The sequence below is a fragment of the Canis lupus genome, chromosome 36 (assembly GCF_003254725.2).
Source record: "Canis lupus dingo isolate Sandy chromosome 36, ASM325472v2, whole genome shotgun sequence".
Classification (NCBI taxonomy): Eukaryota; Metazoa; Chordata; class Mammalia; order Carnivora; family Canidae; genus Canis; species Canis lupus.
Window position 1 is genome coordinate 10,740,164 of NC_064278.1, and position 27,623 is coordinate 10,767,786.

Sequence of the window (27,623 nt, forward strand, 5' to 3'; positions counted from 1 at the left end):
AACTCTGGATATCACTTCACATTTAATTCATTTTTTAGTTAACAGCTATTTAATAATGCATATCATGTCTTAGACTCAATACCATATAGCAGTTGCTTAAGTACAAGTTTATTTTACAAATAGTGACTGCTTCAGGGACGCCTGGGTGGCTCAGTCAGTTAGGTGTCCAACTCTTGATTTTGGTTCAGGTCGTGATCTCAGGGTTGTGAGATCAATCCCTGCTTCAGGCTCCGCACTCAATATGGAGTCTGCTTGGAATTCTCTGTCTCCCTCTGCCCCTCCCCACCTCCAAAATGAATAAATAAATCTTAAAATAAATAAATAAAAATAAAAATAGTGACCACCTCAAATTGTTACTAATAATGCAATTTTAATACAACTAATTCTAGAAGTGTTTCACTTGGGTTATGCATGTTTACATTAAGAACACTAAAGCTGTTTTAAACTTTAAGCAAATTTTAGAATATATAATTGCACAGATGTTAGAGATCACAGTTGATGTCAATGGATTCTTTCAAGGTTGTTACAGAAGGTGATGCTGCATATACCTATTGATTTTGGACTTTAATACATTTAATGCAAATAAATACCTAAATATTAATTGTCAATTTTTAAATAATTTCAGAGGGAGAGCTATATGTTCAGCTTAATTAATGAGGGAAGTCACTCTACTATTTTCTTCAAAAAGTCTGCATACATTCCAATGCAGTTACTTGATTATGGGAAAATAAATTGGGATCCCTGGGTGGCGCAGTGGTTTAGCGCCTGCCTTTGGCCCAGGGCACGATCCTGAAGACCCGGGATCGAATCCCACATCGGGCTCCCGGTGCATGGAGCCTGCTTCTCCCTCTGCCTATGTTTCTGCCTCTCTCTCTCTCTGTGTGTGACTATCATAAATAAAAAAAATAATAATAAAAAATAAAAATAAAAAAAAGAATAAATGACTTCACGAACATTCTAATGGTATATCACAAAAATAATCTTTGTGGTATTATCTTTTACTTTTTACCAGACAATTTCTTACCAGCTCATTTTTAGGGTGATAATATATGCATATATACTATAATAATAAGTAATTATGTAATAATAATTATGGTATTATCAACATTTGTCATTTGTAAAGTTTAAAAAATTAAGTATGAAATACTATAGAATATATTCTATATAGGATATAGAAAAATATAACATTGTAAAAAATAATAATGAATAATACATAGATGTCTGCCAACCAACTTTAACACTTTGAATACTTTTGTCGTATTTGCTTCAGATTTTTTATTTAAGAATAAAACAAATACAGATTAGGCCCATTTTGTTCCCCTTCCTTATCTCATTTTCTTCCTTTCTTCTCAGAAATAAACCAGTGCCTCAAATTTGGCATTCATCATTCCTGCTAAAATTGATCTTTTCCTGTTAAACTGTTCTTTTCATCTCATATCCTCTTTAGAGAAAAAAAAAAACTGAATTTTATTCCATTTAATTTAATACAATGAATATTTTCAGGGCATGTAAGTCTTGATCTCTTGGGAATATGAAAAAATATCTTGCCCTCAAAGAAACAACAAATACAATACTATTTATTTATTAGTTGAGAAGCTAATAACATTTTATAACACATCATTAATTTTCATGAAACAAAGGATATGATCTGGCTGAGTGGCATTATAAAGTAGCATCTGATAAATATTTTTTTTTAAAGATTTCATTTATTTACTCATGAGAGACACAGAGAGAGAGAGGCAGAGACACAGGCAGAGGGAGAAGTAGGCTCCATGCAGGGAGCCTGACATGGGACTCAGTCCCGGGTCTCCAGGATCAGGCCCTGGGCTGAAGGTGGCGCCAAACCGCTGAGCCACCCGGGCTGCCCTGATAAATATTTATACAGTAAAATACTATACTCTTTTCAAGATGAGTTTTCTATTTTTCCATTCATTGAACAGAGCCCTCTTCATGATTAAAACCCTATCTCATGACTCATCTCTTTCCCACCTCCCAGCCTCCCCCTATTCTGTGTGCTGCCAGGTCCTATCAGCTGTAATATCTTCTGATTCCTGACCACTGTCACCTCTATTACCCTTGTTTTTACTTTCTTAGTGTTCAATTGATTGAGTCTCATGGACCCTTAACTTATTTTTCTACTTCTTTTTTTTCTATCCATCCAGTGCCTTGAATAGGCAGGAATCATTCTCAATCAGTGTTCTTATCAGGTATATCTCCACAACTCTCAAATAAATCCTTCAGTGTTTTACTCATCGGACAGCATATAAAATCTAAATTTTCCAGTTGACTCACTCAGGTCCTTTTTTCAGATAGGCTCTGTTTTTTTCTAATCTTGACTGCTAATTCTCTCCTCATGCAACTTCTAGACCTATCATTAAGTTTTACTGATGTCATTATTTCTCCAGACCTGTTCTTACATATCCCTCACTGCCTAACCTTAAATTCATTTCTTCTATAAAGCTCAATATCAGAAATTAATCTATACCAATCAACTCTTCAAGCACCTTGTTTAATTTATGATTTTTTTTGCTTTCTATAACTATAGAATTTGTGAGCAAAATTCTCCTACTTAAAATGCACACTCCTTTTTTAAAGATTTTATTTACAGAGAGCAAAAGGGGACGAGGAAGAGGCAGAGAGAGAGAGAGAGAGAGAGAGAGAGAGAGAAGCAAACTCCCGCTGAGCAGGGAACCTGACAGGGGGCTCATCCCAGGGCCCTGGGATCATGACCTAAGCTGAAGGCAGATGCTTGACGGACTGAGCCACCCAGGCGCCCCCCTCTTTTTAAAAAGATTTTATTTATTTATTTGAGAGAGAAAGAGAAAGAGAGTACCAGCAGGGGGAAGGGCAGAGGGAGAAGCAGACTCCCCTCTGAGCAGGGAGCCCAACATAGGGCTTGATCCCAGAACCTTGGGATCACGACCTGAACCAAAGACAGATGCTTAATCAACTGAGTCACCCAGGAACCCCCCACCAAACACCCCTAAAATGCACACTTTTTAATAGAAAGATTATGTTTACTCATTCTAATATTATTATTTGTCCAGTACAATTCCTTGAATGCAACAGATATTCAATAGATATTTGTTGATATGCCTTTGGGCTAGTAATCCTACAAATTACACAAAGGTGTTTATGATATTGTTGTTGAAAAAAGCCAGAATTAAAGCAACATATTCAATAATAGTGGAATAATTATATAAATTCTGGTTAAGTCTGGTAATCTTATTTAGAAAATATTGTGCAACTTTTCACAGTTCAATTTACTTACAGTAAAAGGGAAATGTATATATTATACTATTAAGTGAGCTATTTAGATTCAAATGTCCATATATAAATGGAATCATAGGGGATCCCTGGGTGGCGCAGTGGTTTGGCGCCTGCCTTTGGCCCAGGGCGCGATCCTGGAGACCCTGGGATCGAATCCCACGTCGGGCTCCCGGTGCATGGGGCCTGCTTCTCCCTCTGCCTGTGTCTCTGCCTCTCTCTCTCTCTGTGACTATCATTAAAAAAAAAAAAAAAAATGGAATCATAGGACAAGGTTGATAAAAATATCAACCTTTGGAGATTTTATTTTTCTTTTTGTTTTTCTGTGTGTTTTTCTGATGTAATATAATCCATTACAATAATCACATATACATAAAAAATATTTGTTGAATGAACGATTTAAAAAACTTACAGATGATTTCTATTTGTGTAAGTGGAAGCATCTTTAAAAAGTTATTTACAATGTATCAGATAATAACGTAGATGAGTCCCCTACCAATACAAATGTATATAATCAAAGAGTAATTATTTTTTCTTCATTTACTTTGACTTATTGTAGACTGTGTACGGAAGTTCAAGTGTTGTCAGATAAGCATAGAAGAAGGCAAAGGGAAGCTCTGGTGGAACTTGAGAAAAACTTGCTATAAGATAGTGGAGCACAACTGGTTTGAAACTTTCATTGTCTTCATGATTCTTCTCAGCAGTGGGGCACTGGTAGGTGATGTATGATCTGCTTCTTTACTGAAACTCTTTATCTTTTGCCTCAATTAACCTCTCATTAAATGTTTCTTTAATATGGTGCTTGTGAAGTAAGAGACATGTGATATTCTTAGCACAGGGTGAGCCTCAGTAAATAGCAATTATTGTTGCTATGGAGTAGGTGAATCAAACTCAGGTAAGTGTGGTTTCTTATAATATTGAAAGAAAGATTTTTCTGACTTTGAGTCATCAGAGGAGTTCTTCTAAGAGTCATTATGCAGACATGAGATTATCAGCTAAATATCAAACTGCTTAACATAAGCTTCATTTTGCAGGGAATTCACTTGTCTTGTTCATGCTGATTCACTAATGCCAATCACAGTGAGTGGCAAATAGTAGACTGACTTAATTACTGACTAGTAGCAAAGTGAAAGCATTAAAACTTATGTCCAATTTCATTCAATGAAGGGTCAGTTTGGTCAAAATATGAATTAACATATGAAAGTAATATGACCCATTTTCCTATTTGGTGATACAAATACGGCTGTATTTCTTTTATGTTTTTCAATTAGTCACTACAGGGTTTGGTGACTTGATTTCATTTGGATTCTAGCCTCGCATCTGAAGGTCTCTAAACCTGTCTCTGATTGACTAAGAATCCTGCATCTTGCCATATACTTGAACAAAGAAGGCAGCCCTTTGTTTTTAATGCCAAAAGAGAGGGAACTCTGCAGTCCCACCAGTAACTAATGCCTTTGCTGTTTTAGCTCTTGCTTCTCAGTTTTACCCAGTGAAAGCTCACCAAAGTGCATCAACATGCTGGTGCAGTGCCTGGCTTCTGAGGAGCTTCAGCTTCAGCTATAAATTAAGCTAAAAAAACTTGAGGCCCTTGTGCCCTGATCACAAGCCCAGATCCTCCTTTTCTCCAAAAAAGAAATTTTTCTTTTGTTCTTAATCCAGACCACCAAGTTATCCTAATATTTTTTGTCTATAAGAGGACTGAATTAGAGAAATGATCTTTTCATTCCAGAACACCCAGAGGCTCCTGAAAATGAATTCCCCAAACTGTCCCAAGAACTCTGCAAAATGATGCAGAGGGAGCTTCCAGACATGCACCACACACGTGCCCAGGTTGAGTGGGAGAAATAAAGAGGAGAAAGTGATAATCCTCTGTTCCTCTTTCCTCTCAGACTAGGGAAGTAGGGGTGGGGTGTTGTCTCTTTGCCTTACATCTGCATTACTGAGAGAAAACATTCTAGCATAATGAATAAAGCAGATCTACTCACGCAAGACTTTCTGCCTCCTGCTGTAGAGAGAAGCACCTGACAGTCTCTCAAGATTTTTAAGCTCTTTGGGATAACCTGACACCCTAATTTAAACATTATTTGAATGTGTTAGTTGACTGAAGTGTGCATGCAGGTAACCACAAACACGATGCCACCATGGGAACACGAAGCCTTCCAGACACAGGCACCTGAGGAGAGGCTTGCAGCGAGTTTCCTCTATTAAGACATCAATGAGAGATAGTTTATAACAATGAAATTCCATGGAATTTTCTCCCTTACAGGCCTTTGAAGATATATATATTGAGCAGCGAAAAACCATTAAGACCATGTTAGAATATGCCGACAAAGTTTTCACTTACATATTCATTCTGGAAATGCTTCTCAAGTGGGTCGCATATGGTTTTCAAATGTATTTCACCAATGCCTGGTGCTGGCTGGATTTCCTGATTGTTGACGTGAGTGTTCTGCACTTTTGTGTTTCCTTCCATTGGCATCTGATGATAGTTCTAGCAATGGTGCCTTGCACATAGTAGGCACTCAGTAAATGCTTCATGTAAATATAAATGATGATTCCCATTTTCCTAAGATACTCCAAAATGTTTTTACTGATTTAAATTCATATACTTTAATAGGTGAAACAACCAAGTGCTGCCTTACTGTACTTACTGATTTCATTTCAAATTAATATTTAAATACCAAATTATATAGAATAATATATTAATGTAGAAGTTTTACTGTTTTCATCCTTACCTTTGACACAATAACTATATTTAAATTCGTTACGGTTATCTTTGACGTTAGTATTTTTGTCATCACCAGAGCCTATTGAGAAGTGTTTGTCCCACAGATGGATTACTAATTAAAAAGAAACTTGAAAGTCAAAAAAGCAGGAGACACACTTCTTAATTGTATGATGGTTCTATGACTGAAATAGATTGTCCTGGGCCAGTTATTTAAAGGTTTTATTAAACTGTACTGGTGGTGAAAAGAAAGTAAGATAGAGTACCCGAATGTAAATCTTTAAAAAATAGAATACAAGATTTCTGTCTGATTTCTGATGGACAATTTTGAGAAAGATCTCACCTTTTATTCACAAATATAATTTGCGTGTCATCCTTGCGCAGGGGCCATGCTAATCTTCTCTGTATTGTTCCAATTTTAGTATATGTGCTGCCAAAGCGAGCACTATTCACAAATATAAAATCTTAACAGTCGGAGAAGGACAAACATTATATGTTCTCATTCATTTGGGGAATATAAATAATAGTGAAAGGGAATATAAGGGAAGGGGGAAGAAATGTGTGGGAAATATCAGAAAGGGAGACAGAACGTAAAGACTGCTAACTCTGGGAAACGAACTAGGGGTGGTAGAAGGGGAGGAGGGCGGGGGGTGGGAGTGAATGGGTGACGGGCACTGGGGGTTATTCTGTATGTTAGTAAATTGAACACCAATAAAAAATAAATTAAAAAAAAATCTTAACAAAAAAATTAAAAATCACTTCATTTAGTTCTGGAGATTTACTTCTTAAATACCTTTTAAATTAGTATTCCATTGACATGGAATAAAAAGAAACTTAAAGATGTGTCTAGAAAAGACTAGGTAAACCAGTGGGGACAGGGGACAGGCACATGGGGGAGGTGACAGGATAATGTTCACAGCCAACAAAGGAGGGGGAAGATGCTGGAATCTGCAAGAAAGCACAATGTGCTAAGTAGTGCATTTTAAGATAATATTCTGTTGATTGTAATTCCTTGGAAATTGCATACTTTTAACTTGAAATATTTTGATATGTAAAATTTGCATATCATGCTAGCAAAATAAAAAAAAATGGACTCTTTCATGGAGAAAGTTACTTTTTACAGTTTCAAATGAAAAAATATCAACTTTTAATCCAATATGAACTTTCTGATCACCAAACCAAAGAAACAAATTATGAGGAAAAGGGAGTTCTTTGAATTTAAGAGAGAATAATATCTTTGTTATATTTTTTCCTAATCTGCCTATAGCAAATATACTATTAAATATAATATATAAAGGCTACATGCAGAATTACATTAAAAGTTTTCTGGCAATAAAAGAAGACAATAAATAAATAAATACTTAAGACTGCACGTGATTGGATATTACACAATGGAAAAATATACCAAGACTATAACCATTCTTTTATTTTATTTTTTATAATTTTTTAAAAGATTTATTTATTTGCTCTTGAGAGACACAGAGAGAGAGACAGAGGCACAGGCAAAGGGAGAAGCAGGCTACATGCAGGGAGCCCGATGTGTGACTCAATCCCGGGACTCCAGGATCACACCCTGGGCCGAAGGTGGTGCTGAACCACTGAGCCACCGAGGCTGCCCCCATTCTTTTATTTGTATAATTGGATTACGGATGATAATTTTCTTTACTTTCTATATGTGGTTATAATACATTGGTAAATTTATAATAAAAATATCTGATGTATAATGTATCTGTGTAAAATTAAAGGCTAGTAAATCAATATGACCTGAATATAAAGAAATTCTTAGGAGAAATCTAGTTGCCCTGTAGCTGATGCTCATATTACTGAGCCTCTCCTGATATTTACTTTCTTAGACTTAAGAAAATTATTATGACAGTATTAAACTCATCAATACTTTGCTTTATATCAAACATATTCTTGATCATCTATTTTGTTGTGGAAGATACAAATATGAATGTCATTTTCCTGGCTAGTGGGAGCTTACAGTAGACTAGTGAGGATAGATATGTATATAAGGAGATGACATCTGTATTAGAAGTGCCACTCACTTCGGTAAGGAAGGAGGCAAGGCTTTGTGAGGAAGCACTGTGTGAGCTGGAGTTTGAGAGATGAGAATGTCAGTAAGTACACATCTGGGGAGGGACACCAAAGCATGAATACACCAATGCATGCCAAGCAGGGCCTGTTCAAGAAACAAATAATCCTAGAAGGTAAGAACAGTGTCACCGGGCGAGTGAAAGTGTTTTCTGATTGGATGACAAGCTAAGAAAGATGAGTTGGAGAAGAGTTGTAAGAACCCATGATGCCATCCGAAAAGAGGTAAGCCTCTATTCTGGTTAAAGAAGCCACTGAAGCATTATCTATGGAAAGTGACAAGAAAAGCTCACTCTTTTAGGGAGAGAAATTTGGTGCAGTTGTAAATGATGGAATAGAAAGGGGATTTTTTTTTAGAGACCAAAGACCAATTAGGTGATGGCTGCAGGAAAAAGAGAAAGCATAAATGTATCTCCTTCTCACATTTAGCTACTCAAGTCACATCAAATTGGGAGTTTTGCTACTTCTTTTAGTTAGCCAATAAATACTGCCCCTGTTCAGAATTTTTTTTTCTTATGTCCTACTCGTATCCTTCATCCTTTAATGTATGCCTATTTCTTTTTGATTCTGTCTTCAGGGAATATAAAGGGCCCAGGTCCTCATATCTTATATACAGAAAATCTTCACAACAAATGATAATCCAGGAACTTTATTTTTCAATTGTCATTGAAGAGAGAGCTCACAAGGCCTAAAATTAAAAGTTTAGATTTTAGGAAAAAAATATAAACCACTTAAGATAAATTTTTGTAGCTCATTTTTTTTTTCTGCCAAATTTAGGGTTTTTTTTTTTCTATTTCACATTACATGTGCAAGATTAGTTTGAATAAGTTTTGTTGTAAAAATTTTCTGTGCTTTATTTTTCTTAAAAATATTTTTCAATATCCATTAACACCATTCTCATAAAAGCTATGTTACACATCTACTTTTATTTATTGCTTTTGAAATTCAAATGTCCTCAAGGACAAAATACTTTTTCTTAGATTATGTAGTTTTAAAGAGTTTTCTATGTATTTTCAGAGGAAATCAGACATTACTGTGCTACCTATGACAGTGCTTTTCCTTTACAGTTGAGGTTTTAGAGCTTCTATTAACTATATTAGTCCTCTGTAGAAATGACTGAAAACATTGTTCTGGCAATTTCTAATTAGTCATACTAAAATCGCAATTTTTCTTTTTTGGGGGGGAGTGGGAGGTTTTGACCTATTTGACCTAGTTCATGGTTTGATGCCCTCATACTAAAGCTGACAGAAAGACAAAGCCACTAGTCAGAGGCCTAGATCTTTCTAGATGTGTTTGTGTTCAGATTTGCCAGTGGTTTGCTTAGTTCACCTGTGCACTAAGTTTTAATCATCTCCCTTTCAGGTCTGCTAAATAATATGAGAGACGATAAAGGTTTACAGATCTGTAGATGAAGATTGCATTCCAATGGCATTCCTTTTCTTGTTTTACATTTAATTTATAAAAACAACAACAACAACAAACAAACCTGTTCTTGTCAAGAATCTTGAAAAGAAAACATGTATAGCTTCCTCCTCCTAGGTTTATGGTAGTGGTTCTCAAATTGGTTCACAGACCAGTACCTTTAGCCTTACCTGGGAACTTGACAAAATGCAGATTCTCAGGCCCTGCTCCAAATCTGAACCAGACTCTGCCAGTAATCTGGGTTTTCAACAAACCCCCCAGGTGATTTTGATACTCACTAAAGGTTGAGAACTACTGGTTTATTGCACAGAGCGAGGTTGAACAGGGTAAGCATTTTTGTCTGTAAATGAGAAAATTGTGTTGCTTTCTCTGTATAGGTCTCATTGGTTAGCTTGACTGCAAACGCCTTGGGTTACTCAGAACTTGGCGCCATCAAATCCCTCAGGACACTCAGAGCTCTGAGGCCATTGAGAGCCCTATCCCGGTTTGAAGGAATGAGGGTAAGACTGCATGCCTTAGAATTTACTGGAATTAGAACAGAACAGATTGACATTTTGTACCTCAGAAATTCGAAATCCATGGAGAATTTATATCTTATACATTCATACTGACATAACCGATCAATCAATATTTGTCAGACATCCGTAAAGGTGACACACGGTTGGAGACACTCAGAATAGAGTGCCTAAGTGATTGCTTCTAATTAGAAACAATTAGATTGCTTCTAAGTAGATTTTTCACTCTGTGGGAAATCTCTATCATGTTGCATAGACTTCCGATGTGAGTCAAAATTAGTTATGTTCATTCCATTTGTAAATGTGCGGGAAATTCCACCCACTGTAATTTAAAACCCTGAAGAACTCCTCATCATTTCTTCATTGCTCCATATGATGTGTTTGAGACTTTTAAACCGGAATCTGGCCCTTTAGCTTTCAAACACAGGCTGAGGTGGCTAAAAAGTAGGTCAGCTGTGGAAATCTAATACTCAGAAGGTGGTGCAAAGGAACCAGGAGGAATTTGTGCTGCTGTTTGTCATCCCCTGGGGCACAAAACCACACAACCTCAGCACAGAGGAAATGATGACATCCTGTCTCTGTGGATTTAGCTATTCTAAAAGAAACTTTTAGAAAATTGTGCTTTTTCTGATAATTGGAAAATAGTTACTTGAGGACCTTCTCTGAATGGTGCAAACAGAAACCAGAAATCAATGATGCGTGTAGGTGTGTGTGCTCATGGCTACAAAGAAAGGGATCATTAGCGGTTAAATTCTTTTCACTTTGCCAATTTAAATAGCTGTTTTTGCGGTAGTAGTTTTAATTTTAAAAGGGCAATGAAACTTTCACAATAGAATAATTCTCATATTTTCTGTATCAGATTTGCATAGATAAGGACTAGGAACCTAAATTCCTAGAATTCCTTCCATACATCTCGCAATCTTAGAAAACACATGTTTTATTCTTTGCTATCCAGTTTTTGTTTTTGTTTTTGTTTTTAACTCTGTTAACCAGAATCTCCTCTCATTGGCAGAGCATTCTTTGTAGGGAACTTAAAAATAAACTTTCAAGTCTACAAGTACCTCTGAATTATCAGAGTTGAAGTTCTCATAGTAACAGTGTAATAAGTTCTTTAAAAGTTACTTTCATTTAAAAATACTTAAAAATATTATCTTCCAGGTGCCAATTTGTAAATGAGTTGTACCTTTTGCCTAGTACCCTTTGGTATTGTTGTTGTAAGATATCGTTACTCATATGTTTATATGTGTGTATGTACGTATGTGTTTGTATGTACTTTTTATCCCATAAAGGATTTGAGGAAGATTGATGCATGTATTTCTTATATTTTACATGCCTGTTCATTAATAGTTTATTTCTGATTGTAGGTTAGGTGCACTTCACAGAACAAGATTTTTAGCTAAATATTTCCTTGAGGGGTAATTTTAAAAAGTGCTGAAAAATGTTTTCTGAAAGCCCTAGTTAATTGAGAAAGCTGCAAGTAACAAATCCATTAAGTCAAAACCTTGGGCTCAAATTGCAATGCTTTATGAAAATATTCTTCTGAAAGGGATTCCCCAAAGGAGGATCAGAAGAATGAAATAACTTGCCCAAAGGCGCACAGCTAATTTGTGATGGAAACTGGAACATGGAGTTCCTGACTTCCAAACCATTCTCTCCTTGTTACATGTTCAAATTCCATGCTCTGATCTCTCTGCTCCCGACTTATCATGCTTAAGGTGACCCTAGACCACACTGCTTAGGATGGTCCTGGCTGATACTTGCTTTCTCAGAATAATTATTAATAGTGTTCTCTTTTGCCCTGGAAATTGACCCTGAAGTATTATTCTCTTTTACCTTCAGGTTTTGCATAATAAATTTTAATGGTTTGCAAATTCTTAGAAACTGTGATATTCACATGCTGACACTGCTTCTATTGCCATGTCACGACGTGCATTTATAATTAGTTCCATTCTTTGATGAAAATGTGCTGTGTATGTTCTTACTTCTTGAGAAAGTGTTCTACAATATAAAATATATTTTATACCATTCTGAACTTGTAATTGTAAAATTTTTTATTGGAGCTACCGGATACTAGCTTCTGCCCAATATTTAACTTTAGGGACAGATATATTTCTATTGTTTGACTATTGTTCTTTTTCCCTTGTCACTTCTATGCCAGGTTGTTGTCAATGCTCTTCTAGGAGCCATTCCATCCATAATGAATGTGCTCCTGGTTTGTCTTATCTTTTGGCTAATATTCAGCATCATGGGAGTAAATCTTTTCGCTGGCAAGTTTTACCATTGTATTAACTACACCACTGGAGAAATGTTTGATGTAAGTGTGGTCAACAACTACAGCGAATGTAAAGCCCTCATAGAGAGCAATCAAACTGCCAGGTGGAAAAATGTGAAAGTAAACTTTGATAATGTAGGACTTGGATATCTTTCTCTGCTTCAAGTAGTAAGTAACCACTTTATTATTCTCTGTGATGTATTATTAACATGAATCTGAAATCTTCTCTCTTAGTATTTTCAAGTACATACTTCCTCAAGTCCACCTGCCTAGACTCTTTCTCTCTTTCTCATCATTGCTGGACTGCCTTTTCTGCATCATGCTGGTAACTGGACAGGTCTACAAAGTTCATGGTTCTTCACACTATGCATTAGCTACCCCAGCACCAGTCCTTTGTTACTGAGATTCCTGTATAGGTTCCCACTCTCTTACCCCATCCCTATTCTGAACAACATAGAGGCACTGGCACTAGGGTGGGGTTGGAGAAGTGTGTGGGTAGGAGGAGGAATCAATTTCTGCACTCCTCAGCTACCAGATAGCATCGAACCCTCATCAAATCTTCATCCACCCAACTTTCACCACCACCATAACCAAACTCCCCACCTTTACATCTGTTGCACAGACACTTATTCTGATTCCCGCCATTCCTGCCAACTGCTTGACCCCTTCAGATAGGGAGATTGCTCTCCTGGAAATAAAAATCTTCTATCAAGTCTATTATGTCTGTTAAAAATTCATAAAAATCCATTCAACTTCTCAACTAACCACTCCCTGAGATGATCCACCTACATGATACCCAATACTGCATGGATATAGGGGGGAAAGATCCTGTGGCCCTAAGGAACTGAAAACAAATGTGTAAAACTTGTTTTTAGGTGTGCTGTGTCTGCATAAAAACCACAAATATTTAAGAGTAAGTTGCAGTTGAATATGTTTGTTTTCAGATTATGCAACTACTTCATCTTATGGAATAGTTGCCTCAAAATAGTATAATCAACAATATGGAGATTTTTCAAGAACAAATCATCATGATTAGTGATTGGTGATAATACCATTTAAAAAGAATAAGTAGAATGGAAAGCATTAAGATCAAACAATGCAGCATATTTTTCAATTTGGCTGATGCTAGTACTATATACATGGAGCTATTTTATCAAATTTCATGTTATATTCCTATGGGTATATCAGTCAAAAATTGTTGATAACTGTTTTTATCATAGCTTATTGTTATAATCTATCATAATTTAATTATAGATTTATAGAAGAATATAAAATTGAAATATTTTCCATGCATTGAAAAACTTTGCCCAGACTTTAAATACTAACTCCAAACTTTTATATACGTGTTTTTGAATGATTGAATTGGTCATCTGATACTTAATGTCTTTTCTAAGATTATAATTTGTGGGGGGAAAATTAAATGGTATGCCTTTTTTACAGGCCACATTTAAGGGATGGATGGACATCATGTATGCAGCTGTTGATTCACGAAATGTAAGTTGTTTAGAGGGAAGATTGATTTGATCCAATGACTATTTCCACAGTGTTGTAATTTACTAATAAATAAAACAATGGGCCAATTTATAGAAAACATCCATATTACCAAAATAAAATACTCTACCTTGCATTATTTCTTCCAAAATTTGACTTGAGTATTTTTCTCTACTCACTGTAAATCTTCTAACACAACTTTTCTGATATCTAGCATGGCACCTGCCACTTAAAAATTGTTGATTTTGCAAAATGAAGCGTTTTATTTTTGGCTCTGATAATTTTTGCCATTTGTGTGTTACAAGCCCTCAACATGCACTTTCTTCATCTGTCACAGATTTCTTCCATCTTTTTATCTTCCCTTTAATAGTAAGAATCCGACTAATGACAGAAAAACAAACAGAAAGCAAACAAAAACTTTACAGTGTTTCTCTCTGAGGAGTGAGATTTTGTGATAGAAGGAAGGGACCTTCACAGTCTGCCTTACACACCTCAGCACTTTCGAAAATTTTGTACAATTTTCACTAATATTTAACAATGGGGGAGGAAATCACATTTTGGTAAAAAGGAGATTGGATTCTGGTAATTTGTCAGAGCATAGTAATTAAATTTAAATTGTTGTTTTCCTAGCACCAATAACTGGGTGGTAACTGAGAAAAAATTCCTGAGTTGTTGTTGTTGTTGTTGTTTTTACTTTGTTAAATAGAGAGAGAGCATGAAAACTAAAAGCCCTGCACTGTATCTCTTGTGAGTACTATCAGGAATCCCAGTTATATGCTTTTTTGAGCAATAATAATAACTTTCTACATATTACTAATCACTCTGCAAAGGGCTTTATTATATCCCACTTAACCTTAAATAACAGTGTTATTGTGTAGTTGATATTAACTGCATTTCACTACTGAAGCAAAGAGGATCAATGTGTTAAGTGGTAGTACCCATTTTTGAACTCACCACAAGCAATGGGCTCATAACCACTTTCTTCTGTTTTTACAGGTTTCCTACCTGTCTTGATGAATTCATTTAGAATTCTTCCTACTTTCCTTAGCAACAACCTGATATGCAACTTTCTTTCAGTATCCTCCTTAGTAACTTAGTGGACAGTATCTGTTATGTGACTCCCCAGTGTTCAAGCACTTTACAAATGATGAAATACAAGTAGACACTAAAAATTACAAAAAGTAATGCTTGCTCTTACTCTCAGTAATTATCAGAGAAGTGCAAATTTAAACCAAAATGTGATATTAACTATACATTTGCCTCTTTGGCAATATTAAAAAGCATGACAATACTAAGTATTGTCAAGGATAAAAAGCAATAAGAACTCTTATGCAATGCTGACAGGAAAATATGGATAAATATTTCTTTTAAAAAGTTGGGCATTATCACATTATTCAATAAAATTCATGATATTCTTTTACCCTACAATTTCATTTTTAACAATATATCCTATAAAAACTTGTGCACATGCATAGCAGAATCTAATGTACAAGAATGAATGTAACTTTTTGAACTAGTAAAATACTGGAAACAACTCAAAAGTTGTAGAAATGGACAAATAATTGAATGTTTCAGTTGAATACATTTTACACTTACATATTATGCACTTTTCTGTATGTATTGTATTTAATTTAAAATGTTTAAAAATATTTTATATCACTGTTCACTATACATACACATAAATGAAATAAAAATCTCATCAAAGAGTAGGTACTTTTACAATATTTGTAATATTTTCCATTTTACTGTTTCATTAGAAAAAAATATCATGTTGGCAATTACTCTCTAAATCGATTTTATGACACAATGGGTCATTACCTGTATCCATTATCTCCTGTGACTGGTTAACTGAGTTGGTTAGAACAATATCCTGTGAGACCTAAGCTATACATAACGGCCAAAGCTCACACCGTCACTCTTTTTTTTTTTTTTTTGACCAAAAGTGTGCTGGACAGGACAGGACAGGGCATCATTGTTGTAGAAACTGTGCCTAAAGCCTCCTGAGTAAGATGAATCTGTGGATTCGTTTTCAGAAAGGCATGATCCTACAGATGTACCCATATCCACACCTACAATGAGAATTCTAGCCTATGAAAAAAATGTATAATAGAAATCAAACATTTATACTCAATTATGATGGGTCAGGCATTGTTTCTTTAAGCATTTCTCATATATCAATATATTTAACCTTTTCAACAACCCTATGAGGTTAAGGTTCTCTTATTTCCGTTTTACAGATGAAAAAACTGAATCAGAGAGAATACATCTTAAAGATTTTAACACAAAATAGTGTAACTCAAACATCTCTTTGGCAAGAAGGGGAAATCTTCACTTTCATGCCAGATTGGGAGACTGCCTATAAGGGAAAGTGCATTCATAATGTGGAGATTTATGGGGTGAAATTAATTCGTTATCTAGACTTTTCTATGAGTTGTTTCACTTAGTCAGTGAACTGTCTTGCAGTACTCTAAAGTGAGCATGTTAGATTTGATGTCTCATAAACTCTGTCTAATGCTTGATCTTTTTTTCATTCCCAGCAATTGAGACATGCTTTGAGAATTGAAAATTATCTGATGTCCTCTTTATAAAACAAGTAGTAGTTCTAATAGTTATCATTCTTTAATATTTTATAGGTAGAATTACAACCCAAGTATGAAGACAATCTGTACATGTACCTTTATTTTGTCATCTTTATTATTTTTGGTTCATTCTTTACCCTGAATCTTTTCATTGGTGTCATCATAGATAACTTCAACCAACAGAAAAAGAAGATAAGTATACTAAAACTTTATCTTTATTCTAAAATGTGAACTAAGCACCTCACACTGGTTCTTTTGTTTCCAAAATGTAATCAGCAAAAAAAGGGAATATAAAATTCTGAATTATTTTGAGAATTCTGATTTATTTAATCTATTATACATTTTTAAGCAATTGCTAGTTCAGATAGCATGTATGGATATTTTAGTATAGAAATATGATTTATTAATACAGAATAATTTATGGATTGAATATATCCATCTATTTCTGTAAATACAGATATTGACAATATTAGAATAGCACATGGAAGCCAATTTCCACACAAATACTGAGGTGGATTTTATAGTTAGAAAAGAACATAATTTTAACAAGTTTTGCTTTTATTTTTTTACTTTGGAGGTCAAGACATTTTTATGACAGAAGAGCAGAAGAAATACTACAATGCAATGAAAAAACTGGGTTCAAAGAAACCACAAAAACCCATACCTCGACCTGCTGTAAGAATAACCTGTTTTCAATTCCCAGAAAGATCTATGTTATTTATCATTTGCACAGTCCAAATGGCCAGATACTAGTATTTTTATGAATCTACAAAACAGAATTTTTATCTTAGCCTAAGTATATGTGTCACATATATATAATATGCACAAAATATATATTAAAGGTATTATATATAAACATATAAAATATATGTAAATAAAAAATTTCAGACTTATATGTCAATAGTATTACATAGGATTGATGTCATTGAGGAGCTTCTAATAATGTAGAGAAGAAAACATACCCATATATAGACTGTATGGAAATATTGAATGTTCACAGAGTGCAGTGGGAACCAGTTGGAATAATCGGTACATCTCAGATATGCCCCATTTTCTATCCAGCTCTGCTGACTAAGTGGAATCTTTAATGAAACAAGTCACAGGTTTTTTTTTTTTTTCTGGTTTAAAAATATTTCCTATTATCCCCTAACATTTTGCTTCTAAATCTGATAACCTCATTCTCTTCATGAAGTTTTATGGCTATTTCAGTTGTATATTTGACAATAGCTGCTTGGTTGCTTCAGGGAATTGTTGGCAGGAAGAGTAGAACCCTTTAGGAGAAGGGCAGTGCACATGTGAAGGCCCTGAGGTAGAAAGGCCAGTGAGGCTGAAGTACAGAGAGTGGGGACTCATTGGGATGTGTTGAGAATGAAGACGTTAGGATGGGCCAGGTTTTTCTCAGCTTTGTAGACCATGTTCAAAAGTTGTCTTTATTCTTAGAGCAATGGGAAACCATTGAAGGGGACCTGGTCATTTTCAGTTTTGTAAAAATCACTCAACCAGTATTGATAGGGGCGATGTGTATGCTTTGTAGACTGGTGTTGGAGCTGTTTCAGAGATGAGAGGTAGTCTGAACCAGAGTGGCGTGGAGATGAATTAAAGTGTATGGGTTTGTGAGCTGTTACTGGAGTGAAGTTAAAGTTTGTCTCTTAATTGAATATGGGAAACAAAGAAGGAACCAACAAAGAGAACTTATGAGTTTCTGCCATACACACACTGGATGACTAGTGTCATGCAGGGTATGAAGAAGGGACATGCATGGAGAAAAAAATTGGAGATGCTAGGTTGCAGAATCTGGCAATCAAAAGGAGACAGGGGAAGAATGAATATTTAGAAGTAGCAAAATTAAGTTTCTTAAGATTAAGAGAGGTCAGGTGTGAAGCAAAGTTGGAGTTCTGGAGAAGAATGTGAAGAGAAGGAATTATAGAATAAAGTCACATAGGATGTGGCTCAAGAATAGAATGGTCTAGGTTAGATTTAGAAGTAAGAGGGACTGAATCCTCTAATGAAGATGGAGTAATATATAAAAGGATATGTATGAAAAGTCAAGATAATATGAAATGCAAAAGGAAGTAGAAGAGTTTCTTTACACTGATTTTGATGCTCTCAAAAGAGAATAGAGAGAAAAGGATATAATATATCTGAGAAGTTTGAAACTATCCTGGAGTAAGGGAGGGATAAAGGATTCCTCCTCATCATCAAGGGCCAAGATTAAATGAGAGAACATAAATATCTTTGGTGAACAAGGCTGCTAGGGTTTTATAGCTTCCTCCAGTATATACTACATCCTGGGATTTAAATTGGATGATAGCACTTAGTGACTGGGGATTGGAGTTACACATCAAAGTGACCCACTGGAAAACTACATGGGCAGAAAATATAAAAAGCTTTTTATTGATAAAAGCTTCTGATTTTAGGGTCGCCTGGGTGGCTCAGTGGTTGAGCATCTGCCTTTTGCTCAGGTCATGGTCCCAGGGTCCTGGGATGGAGTCCTAGATCAGGCTCCCCACGGGCTCCCTCTGCCTGTCTCTGCCTCTCTCTCTGTGTGTGTGTGTGTCTCTCATGAATAAATAAATAAAATATATTTTTTAAAAGCTTCTAATTTTAAGCAATTTTGAAACTACTACACTCTAGGTGCTATATCTATGGGAAAAAATGACACTTCTCTGTCCTTGAAGAGCCTCCAAATGACTAGGAGAAAAAAACTAAAATCAAATAAATAAGAGCAAACCATTTGCAATATGGTGTCATCAATTTTATGACAAATATAAGCATAAAGTTTTCTGAGGACACAGAGTGCTTAAAACTTAAAATTGAATTCAAAGTCACCAGAGAAGGAGTGACTAAACACACTGTTTTAGTACAAGGAGACAAGATAAGATGATATAGTAGAATCTGCAAACTTTATTAAGAGGGATAGGAAATATCAGAAGGGTGGGAAAAGAAGAAATATAACCAAACTTGGAAAGGTAAGCCACAGTAAATAAGAACTAAGGAAGAAGGGTTTGGAACTGGAATTAGACACATTTATCAAGTTGAAGAGGGCTCTGAAAGGACAGACTCAGCTGAAGCAATAGAAGTCCAGTTCAGCAAGCCAGATACCTACTCGGAGAAAAGAGAAAAATAAAATAAACAAGTGGTGTTTGATGTCCAAGAATTTCCCATAGGAAGTAATGGATGTCTCTCAACCGGCAGAGATCAGAACATTAGTACAGAGAATCCAGATGGATAAACATGTCAGGATCTGGGAAAGCAGGCTATGAAGTGTATTGGTAACAGATCATAGTAAGACAGTAGAGAACAGTCTAGTGGAAGTTAAGTCAAGCCTTGAGCCCTAGAAAGCCTGAAATACCAAGCAGGTATAAGCAAAACGATATAAAACAGGGTCCAAATGAGCAGAACTGGTAAGGTGAGGACTTAATTTCATAAATGATGCATTAAACCTATTAATGCTTGGAAATAAGGTCCAAACTGAATAGGGCAAAGGTTGAAAGTCTGATTGTGGACTGTAACTTTTTTTAAAGATTATTATATTCTTAGAGAAGAGTTACCCCATATAATTTCACCCAGTACTTCCTTATTTCAAAATCTGGCATCACCATAGATCAGTAATCAAAGCTAGGAAATTAACCTTTGGTACAAGAGCATTTAAATAAAATACAGGGCCAAATTGGATTTCATCAGGTGTTCCACATATGTCCTTTTCCTTGAACTACATTTTTTTAAAAACATCTTCCCAGATGAAACTTAAGGTGCTCTGCTTTTGGGGAAAGACTATAAAAGCAGAAACCAGAAAAAAATAAACATGAGAGAAAAAGCTGGAGAAGTATTTATTAGTTCTTCGAAGTTTACTTTGATACCCACCTCCAATTCATAGGATAACAAAGATTTGTGATAGTGGCAAATATTGGCTGACTGTCCATCATACATGTGCTGATATTATTGGCACTGGGAACACAATAAGTGGTTCTTAAAGCCAGGTTATAAAATCTGATATCGTGAACAGTTTATACATAATTCATTTTTTAAAAGTTGCATATGCCAGTATGCAAAATGTTCTTCCAAGTATTAAAATAAACGTGTGTTTTTATAAAAGCTACATTTTCATATTGCTATGTTATAACCAGATAAGTCAAATTTTATTTTTTAATGTTTCTAAGTAAATTTTACATATTCTTTGTTCCAGAATAAATTCCAAGGAATGGTCTTTGATTTTGTAACCAAACAAGTCTTTGATATCAGTATCATGATCCTCATCTGCCTCAACATGGTCACCATGATGGTGGAAACTGATGACCAGAGTCAGGAGATGACAAACATTCTGTACTGGATTAATCTGGTGTTTATTGTTCTGTTCACTGGAGAATGTGTGCTGAAATTAATCTCCCTTCGTTATTACTATTTCACCATTGGATGGAATATTTTTGATTTTGTGGTGGTCATTCTCTCTATCGTAGGTAAGAAGAGGTGCTTTTACTCAGTTAAGGAAGATAGTAAAACTTTGTTTAAAACTTGGCCAGTGTTTCTTACTAACCTTTCTCTTTCATCCCAAATTGTCAGATAAAAGTCTAATAGTCCATTCTTCAGTTTGTCATTTTTCTTGTTGCATGCTGTGCAAGAAATGCTGTGTAAAAAAGAATTTATACTTTTCAGCTTTCATTTATCATCTTGTCTCATTTCAGAAGACAGTAACTGCAGTTTGGCATAATACTCTTACACTTACACTCCTGTGGTGTAGACAAGTACTGCTTTGAATCAATAATTCACATACACATATACATAAAAATTATTAGAAGTAATCAAATAGTCCATAAGTAAGCTACTGATAGTTGGAATAGTTTATATGTGTGTTTACATATATTCACACACATGTAAGCTTCATCTTACCTTTGGATTCAGATGGTTTGTAATGTTCTTTTTCCAAGAGTAGACATTTTGTTCAAAGAACTAAAATAGACCCATTATCATTAATACATATTAAGTGGTTAGATGTAGGTGCCGGCAATAAATATAAGAGATTTAAGACAAAGGTCTGCCTATTTGAGAAAAGAGAACATACACAGAGGGAAAAATAGTATTCCACTATTTATACTCGTTCTCTGGTGGACTAGAACACTAAGACCATAAGCCTTTCTGTCTGAGCCTCACAACAGTGCTATGAGGTGGCCATAAACTGATTAAGAGGTGAGACTCGGGAGTCACACAGACATTTCCTATTTTCATTACTTACCAGTTCTGTGACCTATGCCAAGTTACCTCTCCCATCCTTAGCTTTCCAGGGAATATTTCTGTAAAGTGTTACTGCAAGAATTAAATGAGATTATGTACGTAGATGCAGTTAGCAGCATGCCTACAACAAAGAAAAGGCTTAGTAAGTGCTAAGTTTAACAAAAACAACGACAAATGTAGTTACTATCACCATTTTGGGATGTGAAAAAAAGAGAGAGGATTCAGTCCCAAGTATGTCTGTCTCCAAAGCCTGGATTCTCTCCTGTCCATCAGTCTTGCCACCTTCCAAATAAAATGGATCACAACCATCTCAGGATAAGAATTCTTATATTCTGATCCAAAATCACAAACCTTGTCCATTTGTTCTTATGCCAATACTAGATCTAGTATTTTGGAACTACAAATCCACTCCTTTGCTTGGCTGCCATATACTTTGTGACATCTTTAGGCCTTCAGTGGTTGAGTCTTTCTTTCAACGGATGGTTGTCTTGAACTAGGAGAAATGACCATTAAAATCTTCAGTTAGTGTAGCGAGGTTAATGTTATAACACCAAACATACCAGTTTCATTTTACTAAACGAATACTGCAGACTGTGTGTGTGTGTGTGTGTGTACTTAATTCTTATGTACATAGTTTGTAAAACTAATTACCATCTAATCCATGCAAATTTTCATTCACTGCTATTACATATAACACTATTTTTGTTTTTGTTTCTTGCTTTTCCATAGGCATGTTTCTGGCTGAGCTGATAGAAAAATACTTTGTGTCCCCCACCCTGTTCCGAGTGATCCGGCTCGCCAGGATCGGTCGAATCTTGCGTCTGATCAAAGGGGCGAAGGGGATCCGCACACTGCTCTTTGCTCTGATGATGTCCCTCCCTGCCTTGTTTAACATCGGCCTCCTGCTCTTCCTGGTCATGTTCATCTACGCCATCTTTGGAATGTCCAACTTTGCCTATGTCAAGAGGGAAGTTGGAATTGATGACATGTTCAACTTTGAGACCTTTGGCAACAGCATGATCTGCTTGTTCCAAATTACCACCTCGGCTGGCTGGGACTGGATTGCTAGCACCTATTCTTAATAGTGGACCTCCAGACTGTGATCCTGAAAAAGATCACCCTGGAAGCTCAGTTAAGGGAGACTGTGGGAACCCATCTGTGGGGATTTTCTTTTTTGTCAGTTACATCATCATCTCCTTTCTGGTTGTGGTGAACATGTACATCGCTGTCATCCTGGAGAACTTCAGTGTTGCCACTGAGGAGAGTGCAGAGCCCCTGAGCGAGGATGACTTTGAGATGTTCTATGAAGTCTGGGAGAAGTTTGATCCTGATGCCACCCAGTTTATAGAGTTCTCCAAGCTCTCTGATTTTGCAGCTGCCCTGGATCCTCCTCTTCTCATAGCGAAACCAAACAAAGTCCAGCTCATTGCCATGGACCTGCCCATGGTCAGTGGGGACCGGATCCACTGCCTCGACATTTTATTTGCCTTTACAAAGCGTGTTTTGGGTGAGAGTGGAGAGATGGATGCCCTTAGAATACAGATGGAGGAGCGATTCATGGCATCGAACCCCTCCAAAGTCTCCTATGAACCCATCACAACCACTCTGAAACGCAAACAAGAGGAGGTGTCTGCTATCGTTATCCAGAGGGCTTATAGACGCTACCTCTTGAAGCAGAAAGTTAAAAAGGTTTCATGTATCTATAAGAAAGACAAAGGCAAAGAAGGGGATGGAACACCTATCAAAGAAGATATCCTCATTGACAAACTGAATGAGAATTCGACGCCAGAGAAAACCGATGTGACACCTTCCACCACTTCTCCACCTTCGTATGATAGTGTGACCAAACCAGAAAAAGAAAAATTTGAAAAAGACAAATCAGAAAAGGAAGACAAAGGGAAAGATATCAGGGAAAGTAAAAAGTAAAAAGGGACAAAGAATATTCCATTTTGTGATCAATTGTTTACAGCCTGTGATGGTGATGGATTGGTGTCAACAGGACTCCCACAGGAGGTCTATGCCAAACTGCTTTTACAAATGTATACTTAAGGTCAGTGCCTATAACAAGACAGAGACCTCTGGTCAGCCAACTGGGACCCTATAAACCAGAAAAACAGCATTGACAGGAGGTTTCTGTGTTCACAACCAGCTGACACTGCTGAAGAGCAGAGATGTAATGGCTACTCAGACTATAGGAACCACTTTAAAGGGGGGAGGGAAGTTAAATTTTTATGTAAATTCAACACGTGACACTTGATGATAGTAATTGTCACCACTGTTTATGATTTAACTGCCACACCTGCCACATTTTTACAAAACGTATGCTGTGAATTTATCACCTTTTTTTTTTTTTAATTCACAGGTTGTTTACTATTATATGTGACTATTTTTGTAAATGGGTTTATGTTTGGGGAGAGGGATTAAAGGTAGGGGATTCTACATTTCTCTATTGTATAACTGGATATATTTTAAATGAAGGCATGCTGCACTTCTCATTCACACGTGAAAAAAAATCACATCACAAAAGGAAAGAGTTTACTTCTTGTTTCAGGATGTTTTTAGATTTTTGAGGTGCTTAAATAGCTATTCATGTTTTTAAGGTATCTCATCCAGAAAAATTTTAATGTGCCTGTAAATGTTCCATGGAATTCACAAGCGTTGAAGACTTGTTTTATTTTTACATGATCCATTATATGTACATGTACATATGTATATATGTATATGTGCGTGTATATACATATATATGTATACACACAGAAAGACACACACACACACCATCACATAGTCACTCGAGTCCTGGCAGCATGACTATACCATTTTTGATAAGTGTCCTTTGGCATAAACTAAAAATATCCTATCGATCCTTTTAAGAACCTGAATTGACCAAAAAGCACCCCCCACCACTTTATAAAGTTGATTCTGCTTTTTTCCTGCAGTATTGTTTAGCCATCTTCTGCTCTTGGTAAGGTTGACATAGTATATGTCAATTTAAACAATAAAAGTCTGCTTTGTAAATAGTAATTTTACCCAGTGGTGCATGTTTGAGCAAACAAAAATGATGACTTAAGCACAGTATTTATTGCATCAAATATGTACCACAGTAAGTATAGTTTGCAAGCTTTCAACAGGTAATATGATGTAATTGGTTCCATTATAGTTTGAAGCTGTCACTGCTGCATGTTTATCTTGCCTATGCTGCTGTACCTTATTCCTTCCACTGTTCAGAAGTCAAATATGGGAAGCCATATGTCAGTGGTAAAGTGAAGCAAATTGTTCGACCAAGACCTCATTCTTCGTGTCATTAAGCAATAGGTTGCAGCAAACAATGAAGAGCTTCTTGCTTTTTATTCTTCCAATCTTAACTGAACACTCTGTGGTAAAAAGCCCGACTGTACGAACATGTTGCAAGCTGCTTAAATCTGTTGAAACTATATGGTTAGAGTTTTCTAAGAAAATATAAATACTGTAAAAAGTTCATTTTATTTTATTTTTCAGCCTTTTGTACATAAAATGAGAAATTAAAAAGTATCTTCAGGTTGATGTCACAGTCACTATTGTTAGTTTCTGTTCCTAGCACTTTTAAATTACAGCACTTCACAAAATAAGAAACAAAGACTAAGATGCAGTGTAGGTTTCTGCTTTTTTATTAGTACTGTAACCTTTGCACACATCTCAATGTGAAAACAAATCTCAGACTGAGTCCAGCGTTTATTTGCTTTCAAATAGTAATGCCTTATCATCGAGAGAGGCTTAAGGAAAGATCAGTTGATATTCTTGGCATTGCTTGGATCAGATGTTTCCACCTAGTCTTTTGATTCAGTAAATCGTCAGTCTTTTCCAGTGTTTGTTTACCCAGATAGATCTTACTCTTACTGACCCGTACGGCATTAGAACTGTATCAGTTATGATAGGGGACCCAAGTGGTTGTGTTTTTTTTTTTCTCTCTCACAAAGCCAGGTAGTGAAATTATATTACCAGTTACAGCAAAACATTTTGTTTTTCTTTCACAAGCAACATTAAATGTAGATTCTTTATACTAAAGCTATTGACTTGTAGTGTGTTGGTGAAATGCATGCAGGAAAATGCTATTACCATAAAGAACGGTAAGCCACATTACAATCAAGCCAAAAGAATAAAGGTTTTGCTTTTGTTTTGTATTTATTGTTCTGTCTTTGTTTCTATCTTTGAATTGCCACTTAAAGGTAAATTTCTATCATGTAAAAATGATCTATCAGACAATATAAATGTAAAGAATACACATTAAATATAATAATTCATCTTTAAATTTTTTCATGGAATGGAAATCAATCAAGAAGAGTGTATTGGATATCTAGTTTTAATATTGGCCAAAAATCTAGATATGGTATTGGGTAGAGTACTGGAAAGTTACAAAAATTAATAAAAAAATTGACTAACATTTTAAGTTGTGCATCCTTTCTCCTTCTCGTCTACCTACTGTTTTGTTCTTCTTTTCGCTTCAGTTTCTTCCCTATGTATCTTTGATCTACTTTTCTATATATTTTTCCATTCCTTCCTTGGGCTCTTGTTTTTCATTCAAGATAATTTTCTTGTTTCTTTTCTGTTCACCCAATCTCTTGTTAATTACGTTCTGTAGACAATGGCTCTGTGCACTTAAACTCCTAATAATTTGCTATCACTATAAAAAAATCCATAGAGTATCACTATATTCATTCCTACAATTTCTTTGGCAAAAATTCTAAGTGAGCTTAGATTTCAGCTCTTGGTACCACATTAACAAAATTCCCAAATGAGAAAGATCTGGTTTTTCTACTTAATTATGAGTAGTTTGTGCAATGTTTCTCAATTCTGATTGCATTTTAGAATTACCTGAGAAGCTTTATTAAAAATGCCAGTGCATGGACCAAGACCAGACCAATTGAACTCATCTCTCTTAGAGACTTAAGCATATAATTTCTTTTTAAAGGCTTACCGTTGATGCTGATTCATACTAAGGGTTGAAAGTCATTGCATTAGGGTCTCTTCACCCAATGGGAAAAAATATTCTACAGAGAAGAGAGAATGACCCTTTCCCGTTTCAGAGTTTCATTATATAATGCATCGCATATAAAGTAAGGCTTCCAATATGATATTCCACATAAACACACATTCAAGTTGTCATGATCAAGTCACAAATCTAAACCGGAGAGGCTTCCATTCTCTACTTCTCTGTTCTGGGGCATCTCTCATAATCACATGTTCTCCCGAGTTCTGTATAATACAGATCAATTTACAAAGAGCAGTGGGGAGAGATTATGAGGGGGGATGAAAAGGCAAAGGGGAAGGAAAGCGAGGGAAGAACAACTGGAGGAAGTAGAGGAAGCAAGGGGAGTATAAAAATGGAATGTTTTATAAACCATCCTCTGAAAAAAGGTCTTGCTGTTAATATCTACAGCAAGAGTGAAGGGAGGGGGAAGGAAAAGGCATAAGAAAAGAAATTTTGCTTAGTTGTCAATATGTTAGATATGTTTCTCCTCTCTTCTTTTCTTTTTAAGAAAAAATACCTATGAGAAAGGTGAAGAGGACATCATGCAAGTAAATGTTACAATGATTGCATCGATAATGGTTTTATTTTTCGTGTCATCTGAACTAAATAAATATTTAAGTGTCTACTACACATTAACTTTGTGATAGGCTCTGAGACATCAAAGATGAAATTAGCTGTCCAAAAGAAGGTTATAGCCAGAGGTGAGAACCTTGTATGTCATGCTAAACAGCCTGAGATTTATTCTGTTGGCAATGAGGAATGATTGATTGCTCCTAAGCAGTAGAATGGCAGTGAAATTAGATACATCTGTCCCTACTTAATTTAATAGTAAGAGGACTACACTGATTTTTTTTTTTTTTTTGCTGGTATTTCACAGAGACCTTGTTTCCCCATCTCTTTATTTTTAAAGATGTCTGTGTTCTTATCTTTTGGTATATATTTTTAAAAAGAATATGCATAGATAAAAAGACCAATCTAAATTTTCTGTTAATAGCCTATGCTAATCTACTTGTATTTATTTTAT

At 35.7% G+C, this 27,623-nt stretch overlaps 1 protein-coding gene and 1 non-coding gene across 2 annotated transcripts in view; one reads left to right on the forward strand and one right to left on the reverse strand.

Annotated features, from left to right (window-relative positions):
* LOC112674652 (sodium channel protein type 2 subunit alpha) overlaps positions 1-26,011 on the forward strand; it is a 134,874-nt gene extending 108,863 nt beyond the window's left edge. Inside the window, 10 exon segments of the mRNA XM_049106274.1 lie at positions 3,827-3,981; positions 5,534-5,707; positions 9,886-10,008; positions 12,182-12,463; positions 13,736-13,789; positions 16,420-16,557; positions 16,936-17,040; positions 20,552-20,822; positions 22,324-22,652; positions 22,654-26,011. Coding sequence (XP_048962231.1) covers positions 3,827-3,981; positions 5,534-5,707; positions 9,886-10,008; positions 12,182-12,463; positions 13,736-13,789; positions 16,420-16,557; positions 16,936-17,040; positions 20,552-20,822; positions 22,324-22,652; positions 22,654-23,520 — 2,498 coding nt within the window. The 3' untranslated portion in view covers positions 23,521-26,011.
* LOC112674761 (U6 spliceosomal RNA) lies at positions 6,332-6,438 on the reverse strand. Its single transcript, XR_003145571.1, has one exon. It is a non-coding gene; the product is annotated as a U6 spliceosomal RNA (small nuclear RNA).
* Positions 26,012-27,623: the final 1,612 nt, after the last annotated feature.